At 41.8% G+C, this 10,639-nt stretch overlaps 1 protein-coding gene across 1 annotated transcript; it reads right to left on the bottom strand.

Annotated features, from left to right (window-relative positions):
* Positions 1–4,068: 4,068 nt before the first annotated feature.
* On the bottom strand, positions 4,069–9,766 carry LOC126419577 (trypsin delta-like). Its single transcript, XM_050086764.1, has 2 exons — positions 9,401–9,766; positions 4,069–4,467 (listed from the first exon to the last, which is right to left on the bottom strand). The coding sequence occupies exons 1-2, from the start codon at positions 9,764–9,766 to the stop codon at positions 4,069–4,071; spliced, it is 765 nt and encodes a 254-aa protein (XP_049942721.1).
* Positions 9,767–10,639: the final 873 nt, after the last annotated feature.

Raw genomic sequence — 10,639 nt, 5'->3', positions numbered from 1 at the left:
TAATATGTATCCTCATAGAGGCCCTACTATCGCCACTCTTATGCTTCTGGCGCGAAGTCTGAAGAGACATCATCTTTCAGATGTAGAAACCCACATACCTACTTTCGTATATGAAACTTCCTGGCAGATTAAAACTGTGTGCCGGACTGAGACTCGAACTCTAAGTCGTGCTTGGGTAGCTCAGTTGGTAGAGCACTTGCCCGCGAAAGACATAGGTCCCGAGTTGAAGTCTCGGTCCGGCACACAGTTTGAACCTGCCAGTAAGTTTCAAAATCAGCGCACACTCCGCTGCAGAGTGAAAATTACATTCTGTAAACTTTCGTATTTGTCGCACAACTCCTTCTTGGTGTGGTGTTTTTTTTTTTTTTTTTTTGTCAATGTGTATTGCTTTCTCATCTCTTACTCACGCGCACATCTACCAAAAAGACCAAGAAGACAAAGTTACAGGTATTTCACCCCATATGGAAGCATATCGCTAATCATTCATCCCACGAACTATTCGCGACTCGAACAGGAATGTTTGGAAGTGACAGTGCTACGCAGTACGCTGTCATGGCAATTTGTATGTGGATATCTGAGTAGAAAAAACATGTACAGATGCAATTTTATTTTCGCGGATCAGATTATTTGTTTTGAAGGTGGTATTTCCAATATTATGTTCCCGTCAACACCGAGGCAAACTCAGATAACGATATTAAAAGGAATCATATGGCAAACCGACTAAAATTTTGAAAAATTTTTATTGGACTTCCATTTACTATGTGGTGTTGGGATCTCAATTCCTGCATATTACGTTCCAATTCAACTTCGAAGTAAGATGTTGTTGTGGTCTTCAGTCCGAGGACTGGTTTGATGCAGCTCTCCATGCTACTATATCCTGTGCAAGCCTCTTCATCTCCCAGTACGTACTGCAACCTACATCCTTTTGAATTTGTTTAGTGTATTTATCCCTTGGTCCCCCTCTTCAATTTTTACCCTCCGCGCTGCCCTCCAATACTAAATTGGTGACCCCTGATGCCTCAGAATATGTCCTACCAACCGATCTTTTCTTCTAGTCAAGTTGTGCCACAAATTTCTCTTCTCCCTAATTCTATCCAATATCTCCTCATTAGTTATATGATCTACCCATCTAATCTTCAGCATTCTTCTGTAGCACCATGTTTCGAAAGCTTCTATTCTCTTTTTGTCTAAACTATTTATTGTCTACGTTTCACTTCCATACTTGGCTACACTCCATACAAATACTTTCAGAAAAGACTTCCTGACACTTAAATCTATACTCGATGTTAACAAATCTCTCTTCTTCAGAAATGCTTTCCTTTCCATTGCCAGCCTACATTTTATATCCTCTCTACTTCGACCATCATCAGTTATTTTGCTCCCCTAATATCAAAACTCATTTACTACTTTAAACGTCTCATTTCCTAATCTAAGTAAGATAAAAATTACAATTAACAGAGGCTTTCAGAAAGCCAAATCCCTTCGTTGCTCTGTGTTTCATCATAGTATTTAACCCAGTGGCGTTTCTTCCAGTTTCATGCAGCCAGAATTTGAGGAATATTTTTGTGCTTAGGAACACCAGAACTTTTACTAATGTGTGTGCATGGAAAAATTCAAAATCCAAAATACAGCTCACTGACAGGAAAACCATGTCCGAAGGATACATTTGATTCAACAACTCTAGGCGAAGTTGCGGCGTTTGATGCTTCTTTAGTCCGTAAGTGTGCTAACCCTGGCAGACTAAGGACTGTACAGAGGCCAGGATTTGATTTAGAAGCTTTCACATGGTTGATACTGAAAGAGTTTGGTAACAGCAGAATTGATGCAGCTGACATCATTGTTTGAAACTCAGGTAAAAATAAGAGGGCAAGCAAAGAAAAGATTGCTTCAGAATGAAGAGCAGAAAGTGTATGTATTGCTCTAGTTCACCCAGATAAAGTAAGGACTAATACAAACCGTCAAATCTCTGATTCGGGTTTCCTGTAACTTACGTTTTTGCGGCTCTACGTATCTTATTCTCACAAACCAAAGACATTATATTACTTAAGTATGGAATGCCATTATTCAGTGCTATAGTGAAACATTCTGTGAAAGGAATTTTCATTTACTACAATAGTCAGGCATTCATGTAAGAGGAAAGACCTACTAATTAGTACATTTCTCATAGAAATTTGAAGAGCCGTAAAAATCTAACAGAAGGAGATATCTATATTACACTACTGGCCATTAAAATTGCTACACCAAGAAGAAATGCAGATGATTCATTGGACAAATATATTATACTAGAACTGACCTGTGATTACATTTTCACGCAATTTGGGTGCATAGATCTTGAGAAATCAGTAACCAGAACAACCACCTCTGGCCGTAATAACGGCCTTGTACGCCTGGGCATTGAGTCAAACAGAGCTTGGATGGCGTGTACTGGTACAGCTGTCCATTCAGCTTCAACACGATACCACAGTTCATCAAGAGTAGTGACCGGCGTATTGTGACGAGCCAGTTGCTCGGCCACCATTGGCCAGACGTTTTCAATTCGTGAGAGATCTGGAGAATGTGCTGCCCAGGGCAGCAGTCGAACATTTTCTGTATCCAGAATGGCCCGTACGGGACCTGCAACATGCGGTCGTGCATTATTCTGCCGAAATGTAGGGTTTCGCAGCGATCGAACGAAGGGTAGAGCCATGGGTCGTAACACATCTGAAATGTAACGTCCACTGTTCAAAGTGCCGTCAATGCAAACAAGAGCTGACCGAGACGTGTAATCAATGGCACCCCAAACCACCAGCCGGGTGATACGCCAGTATGACGATTACGAATGCACGCTTCCAATGTGCGTTCACCGCGATGTTGCCAGACACGGATGCGACCATCACGATGCTGTAAACAGAACCTGGACTCATCCGAAAAAATGATGTTTTGCCATTCGTGCACCCAGGTTCGTCGTTGATTTCACCATCGCAAGTGCTCCTGTCTGTGATGCAACGTCAAGGGTAACCGCAGCCATGGTCTCCGAGCTGATAGTCCATGCTGCTGCAAACGTCGTCGAACTGTTCGTGCAGATCGTTGATGTCTTGCAAACCTCCCCATCTGTTGACTAAGGGATCGAGACGTGGCTGCACGATCCGTTACAGCCATGCGAATAAGATGCCTGTCATCTCGACTGCTAGTGATACGAGGTCGTTGGGATCCAGCACGACGTTCCGTATTACCCTCCTGAACCACCGATTCCATATACTGCTAACAGTCATTGGATCTCGACCAACGCGAGCAGCAATGTCGCGATACGATAAATCGCAATCGCGATAGGCTACAATCCGACCTTTATCAAAGTCGGAAACGTGATGGTACGCATTTCTCCTCCTTACACGAGGCATCACAACAACGTTTCACCAGGCAACTGCTGTTTGTGTATCAGAAATCCGTCGGAAACTTTCCTCATGTCAGCACGTTGTAGGTGTCGCCACCGACGCCAACCTTGTGTGGATGGTCTGAAAATCTAATCATTTGCCTATCACAACATCTTCTTCCTGTCGGTTAAATTTCGCGTCTGTAGCACGTCGTCTTCGCGGTGTAGAAATTTTAATGGCAGGTAGTGTATGTTACACAGACATTTGTAATAATGGTATATCAAACTTTGTAAGAAAATATATGAATTTCGTTCTCACAGATTTTTCGAAAAAGGAGCATTTGGACTCACGTTGTTGAAAAAAATTCAGTTGTTTATGATTAGAAACGTATAACTTCAGTAAGCATGACACACGTTTGTGTGTATACGTATAACATTTCTCAAGAAATGTGCGAAATGTAGTTATGTTTCCTTGAAAACTTTGGACTTTGTAAAGCTTTTTTTCAAAGTATTACGTCTTCACATACGTCCCTCGCTTAAGGAAATGTGTGATTTTCATTGTCCTTGACAACGAGCTTAATAATGAAGGAAAATGCTACAAGTATGAATGCTGCAATTCCAGCACAATTCTTTATTATAATAAATACAGTCTTTAGAGCAACTGGAATGTTATTGTCGAAACGTTCAGTGAGCCGAGAACAGCTGAGAGCCAGGAGAGTTTAGACTCCAGCTGCAGATCGGATCCAGGAGCGCAGATTGCCGACGTTGGCGTAGACACCGGGGGCAGCCTCGCACTGTGAATTCCCCCAGGAGACGATGCCCACCTGGGTGTTTCCGTTGACCAGCGGACCGCCGGAGTCTCCGTTGCAGACGCTCAAGCCGGCCTGGCCGGCGCACACCATGCGGGCGGTCACCGTGTTGATGTTGGCGAAGATGCTCCTGCAGGTGTTGCGGTCCACGATGCCGATGTCGACCTTCTGCAGGGTGCTGGCTGCGGGCCCGTCCGTGTACGTGGTTCCCCAACCAGTCACCGTCACTGCGAGACCACCTGGCGGGTCGTAGCCGTCAGAGGGCAGGCTGACGGCCTGAGCGTTCGTGCCCAAAAGAGATCCGGACACCTGGAAAATATGAAAGAAAATTTTGGTGACAGTTACTCCCAACTCATCTCTAATATATATTCTACGGTGGAATTGTGTAGGTTTTGAAAGAAAGGGCGAACGTGCCAATATAGAGGAAATGTTTTCAACGTGTGAGACATAAAACTACTCTTTTCTGTACTCCAGGAGGAGAGCGGAGGAGTCGTGCTGTAAATCGCACCTGCGGCAGCTAGAGGAGCGGTGTAGAGGAACATTCGCAGCACCCCCTCCCTTGCACAGTGCAGGCGCTCTCCCAATGGTTTGTGCTTCCTTCTGAGCCTCCACGAGGACATTTATAGCCTATCTGTTGAATATTCCCTTCAAACAGAGCTAGACAATGCATGTGATGAATCTAGAGTTGCTTTCACTCAATTCACTACAAAGATGCCTACTGTTCGAAAGATCTTTTTTCAATGGCTATAGTAACAGTACTGCAATAATTATTGGATCGATTGTAAAGGTTGGTAGCCACTAGAAAAAAAGTTTGTAGCCCTATGTCACTGAAGACGTTAAACTCGCAATATTCATCTGCTACAAACAAAAGAGATTCGGTGCTGCAACACCATATTTATTTCGGTTTATTTAGCTGTTTTGCTGTATAAGTTCTAGTCTGCCGATTCAAAGTAACAACGCGCTGAAGATTTGTCACTGACATTTCACGCTTATCGTTATATGGCAGTTTAATGATGCGTCAGCGCATAAGCCATCAAGAGGTAGCCAAGACAAAAGACGGAAATCATGCGAATTTACGTAGCGTAATGTTTAACATCGTAGATTACGTTGCTGAAGGAAGTCGGTTCGACGTTAGTGCTCTGCTGTGAACTATTATGTTGTTTCTTTTCATCTCACCTTAGCGTTTTTGAAACATTCTGGCACTTCTTTAGGAACTTTATACAAGTATCTTGTGCAATATTCGATGCTGTTTATGTTTCCGTCTGATTGGAGAACTGAGAATGGAGTAAGTATTGTGCTGTCTATTTCAGAATATGTGTCGATTTCTACATCTACATGGATACTCTGCAAATTACATTTAAGGGCCTGGCAGAGGGTAATGGTCATGTATAGTACTTGGTCGGGCCAATCAGTGAAAGGGTCTGACATCATTTGTGCGCCACTCGACGGCAGACTTTCCACCTAACAAGGCAACTGCTCACGTCGAAACTTGCTGTGAATTATTTTATACAGGAAGAATTCATCAAAAGAAACACAGTTTCAAAATTTTTAGCTGCTAAAACCGGCAGTACTTTAAAAAAAACTGAAAACTGCATAAAAAAACTTAAAACTGCAAAAAATTGTAGCTCTCGAGGTAGTTGGGGAAATGTACGTCTCTAGCGAAAGTGCAGCAGACTATGCATGTGAAATACGGCTGGCATACGCCATTGGTTGATGACACTTCAGTAAACAGATAACACGGTGCAACACGATTGTAATTTGATAAGCGAATTGCAGTTTCCATTGAGAGTTTCTCTGACACAATTGCTGCTGTTCGCTTTAATTTTCAACACATTTCATATCCATAATATTTGGCAGTTGCTTTTGTGTTATCACTGAGTATTAAAATGGGAGATAAAACAACTGATTTCCATTGTGTGTTGTTTGTCTGCGCCTGCTGACAGGTTTCATGGTTTCACACTTGTGGACTCAAACGAGAAATAAGAATGTGGTATGCAGTCGAAGTCCTCTAATTCTCCTGAAGATCCACGTATATGTTATTTATCAGTTAATTTCTTTAACATTCATTCGAATGATGCCAACATTTCTCTGCAAATTGTGGAAACATAAGAAGAAATAGGAAATAACTCTGACGATTCCGTGAACTGCAGTTCGAACGACGATTACTGTATTAATCAAAGTCCAGAACAAGAAACAGTACCTTCCTAGGCCAAAGAAATATTTACGGAATGTTACCTTTCAGTGAAAAACGAAAGCTGTAACGTTTTTTTGGAAAACAAAGAATGGAGAATACGCTTAAATTTAAGCAGTGTGCTGAGTACGTTTCATTTCGTAGAATCTGAACGTGAATTGTATCAACAGAAGAAAGATTTACACGAAGTAGAAATATGCGGCGATGAAAATCGCGAAAGTGTGAAAGGTATACTATTCGGAAGACTTAGAACAATCCGAATGAGTCAGTACTCCGTTACTGAGGGAAATGTATGAGACTGAGCTCGCTGAATTGCAAGTGAGATGGCAGTATTGATTTCCAGGCTATTTTGACCTGGTTAAACAGTTTCAGGAAATTATACGGGAGAGGAAGTCACATAATTACGAAGTTTACTTCAGGTAAATGTGTAGAGGAGATTTGATTAGTAGATAACACTAAAGAGAAATTGATAGCTGACGTGAAGACGAAGCTTCTTGTTACCCCTAAAACGCTGTGTATTAAGCTATTAAGGTTTCGTGTAAGGATTGTATGCGAACTGTGCTTAATCAATGCGAGTGAGAAAAAGACAAAGTCGACTGTGCAATCGATGAACGGGTTAACAAATTCGTATACCACAATAGCAATACTGTTTCCGCGCATTTATATCTGTCTTAAGGATCCTCAAGGTATAATTAGGACCAAAAGTTTAGAAAGCACAATTTAACTGCCAAAATCTTGTAATCGATCTCGAAATTTGGGAGAGAATAATGTTCAATGTTACACCTGAAATGTCTCTTACCAGCTGCGGAAAATTATTAATTGCTTTTATTTTACTCTTGATCTCTTGATGTGAACTTTAACGACCCCACTGTATTTCAGAGCATGAAGAAACGGCTGTTAATGAGGTGCGGATTCCAACCAAACTAACGGTGCCTCAGCCCTGTCTACAAAGAATGTCTTCAACAATGTAAAACATTTTTAGGAAATCCTCGGAATATATAACGTTTCAGTTTTATTAGTGGAGCAGTATTATCAAAATTCAGTAATATGTAAACTGTTGTTTGCGTTACCCTGTTTTATGAATTAGTCTGACACCCAGCTTAACTGCGGAACAACGGCCACGGCAACTTCATAATCCCTCTGATTTCTGACCAAATGAATCTAGTAATTACTGTGATGTGCCTGAATGCATTAGTTTCACTTTTACCGGGTGTAGGAGAAATGGTTGTTTTCGTCATCCTACAGACACCTCATTTTTGTGACGACTACAGGGAAGAAAAACGTACTGTTTCATTGTACTAAAATACAAATTATTCATAAATTAACTAAAAAATGTGCTACAGGGGGTCTTCAAACTTAAGTCTCAATTGATTCATGTTGTCTGTAATCATACACTGCCTCCGGCCGCTATGGCCAAGCTGTTCTAGGCTCTTCAGTATGGAACCGCGCGACCACTACGGTCGCAGGTTCGAATCCTGCCTCGGGCATGGATGTGTGTGATGTCTTTAGGTTAGTTAGATTTAAGTAGTTCTAAGTTCTTGGGGAATGATGACCTCAGATGTTAAGTCCAATAGTGCTCAGAGACATTTGAACCATATGAACACTGCCTTGATTTTTCTAGTTTTCTGGTCAGTTTTGATACGATTATACCTACAACAGTTTAGCTGTCAATAGAAACCCAGATTATTCAAAAATTGATGATTTGTGACCTTGTTGGTATGGTTTAAGTGCTTAAAATTGACGTGTGTAAGTTTTTGACTTCCCAGTACACGGAGTTAAATTCCCTTGTCACGTCTCCGTCTGCTTATTCATCGATTCGAGCTCTAGGCCGGAAGGTCTCTACAAAACCGCTGTTTTTCATGCGGAATAAATCCGTTACTTAAATATTTCTTTTTCTCAAAAAAATACTTGAAATGTGTCTTAGCACCTAAAATTTTGACAATGTATTTCTTTTGGTGTATTGTCCCTGCGTGAAAAATTTCAGATTAGGTTTCGACATCTTAGATTGGACCATTCTGTTCAAAGATGACGTGACAGTGTCTGGCCCTACCATATATGGATGAATAAATAAAATAATTTTGTACTACACAAGATTGGATTTTAACATCGCGATACTGGTCGGAGATTCAATAGCCCACTTTAAATTAATTAATCGCGCCTCTCGGTGGGAGAAGTCCTACAAACCATTTTCCAGTAGATTTCGAGTATCATCTTAGGTTATGAAATGTGTTTTAATTGCATTGCATTGTTAGCATTTCATATTGTTCTTCAGGGAATATTTATTCCTCTCTCTATGTTCTTTATATTTGGGTTGGGCCAATACTTTCTCCCCTGTTCCTTTACAGCTCGAAGATCATCTTCTTTCTCCAATTGCACGTGGCGTTTTTGTATCTTCGGCAATTGAGAAAAAATAGCATAAAACGCATGTTTTATATAGGAACCTGGAAAAGTTCATATTTTCAGTAAAGCAAGACATTTTGTATGACCCATTGGCCGGTTGGTATGTACCATGTATGTTCAACTCGTAAATTTGGTCATACCTGACATACCACAGCTAGTAGAACATAGAAGCACCTATAACTGTTCATGTTTCGAACACAAAACAAACTGTCCTTGTCGACATCGAATCTGATTATACGTACATTTGCCAGAGGTATTTATTGTTTTGTGATTTTACCATTAATAATAAAATTGGCAGAACATTACAGAAATTCGTACTCTACTCTCAGTGTAATCCCCTATGTGACTTACGTAAAACCGGTCAGACACATTGGTGAAGCATAAATCTAAGTCCAGGACGAAAATTACAACGTCAATGCTTATTAGAGGCACACACTGTCGAAAATGCTTCATTAATATCGAGGCCACATAGAACATTCATGCTTGCTGTGTTATTCTGTATTGCACAGCTATGAATTCAGCTCAAGACACGGACAGTTCATTTATATATTTTACAAACATCCACAAGAAAATGCGACATATGTTTGATGAGAACAGACTAAAAACTGTGAACTGATTTGGTGACCCATACTTTCAGCCACTGAGACTCACCTGTATGACTGCGATATCGTAGTCTATAGTGCGGCTGTTGTACGACGCGTGCATGTAACCAGAGGAGGCCCTCAGGACGGTACCACCGCTTCCACGAATTGAAGACCCCGCTCGGAAAGTCATCAGAAGGAGGCTCATACCGTCAACACAGTGAGAGGCCGTCAGCGCCCAGCTGGAGCTGATGATGGACGCTCCACAAATGTGCGAACCGCCATACTGGAAGGACAGCTGCCACGGGTAGTCGGCAATGTTGGCGTTGGAGCCTCCAATGATGCGTCCGTTACCCCGGCTCCACAGCCTGGCCGGCGAGGGCGCGGCGAGGGCGCAACCCAAGAGGCACACCAAGAAGAGAGCGAGGCGCTGCATGGAGGAAGCGGTGGTGCAGCCCTCTCGGACCCCGGCCTATATATACTGTAAGAGACCCAAGGACGAGTGCTCTATCTCAGTTGGGGGTAATCCCTGTACTTGAAAAAAACCTCTGAGTCGGATTCTTTATCTGCTGAGATAAAGCACTTAAAAATCGATGTAGACCTTGATACGACCCTCTCAATGGCGTCATACAGCTCATTGATATAAAACAGTAAGTTCTTTCACTGTTCAGCCTTTTCCCGGTCTTATGTAGATTATGCTGTAGACAATGGTTTGGCTGTGAGAGTTTCTGAGTACTGTAATCGCAGCGTGTTAAGGGATTGGGCTGCGCAGGATTACTTTGTAATAGTTGTCATATTCCTGCTGAGATGTTCTAATAGGGTAATGTGAAAGGTCGCTCCACGAAAATTCTATTGCTTTTGTTTATTGTCTGTGCTTTGTCATACGTAGTAAGTAGCGGTTAGTCTTCTGCACTTGAATATGTTGAAAATTAAGACTTTGGTAACCACAAACACCGGTCACTTGCATGAGCAGAACAGGTCGTCTTTCGCAGACGCTGTCTTGCCTGAGATCATCGCCTAATGCTTTGCAAACGGTCACGTCCGATTGGTCTAGGCCATGGCGACAAGTGTAATATTACAGGGATGAAGGTGTAAGAAATTAGGAAAATTAATTAGTTTGTTTTAAGCAGATATTTATTGTACAGTAAACGCTCTGAGATGTACCCATCAGTTGCAGGGTGGGTGATAATAAACCTGGATACTTATTGATTGGCGACTCCATGGAGTGTCCTGTGCACCACGACCAGATAATGGATATACTAGAAAGGAGGGACAGCATTGCTCGTATTTTTTTGTTTTATTAACCGCA

Source organism: Schistocerca serialis, chromosome 9, assembly GCF_023864345.2.
Source record: "Schistocerca serialis cubense isolate TAMUIC-IGC-003099 chromosome 9, iqSchSeri2.2, whole genome shotgun sequence".
In the NCBI taxonomy this organism is placed as follows: Eukaryota; Metazoa; Arthropoda; class Insecta; order Orthoptera; family Acrididae; genus Schistocerca; species Schistocerca serialis.
Note: the sequence above shows the minus strand (reverse complement) of the source record. Positions and strands in the feature narration are given on the sequence as shown.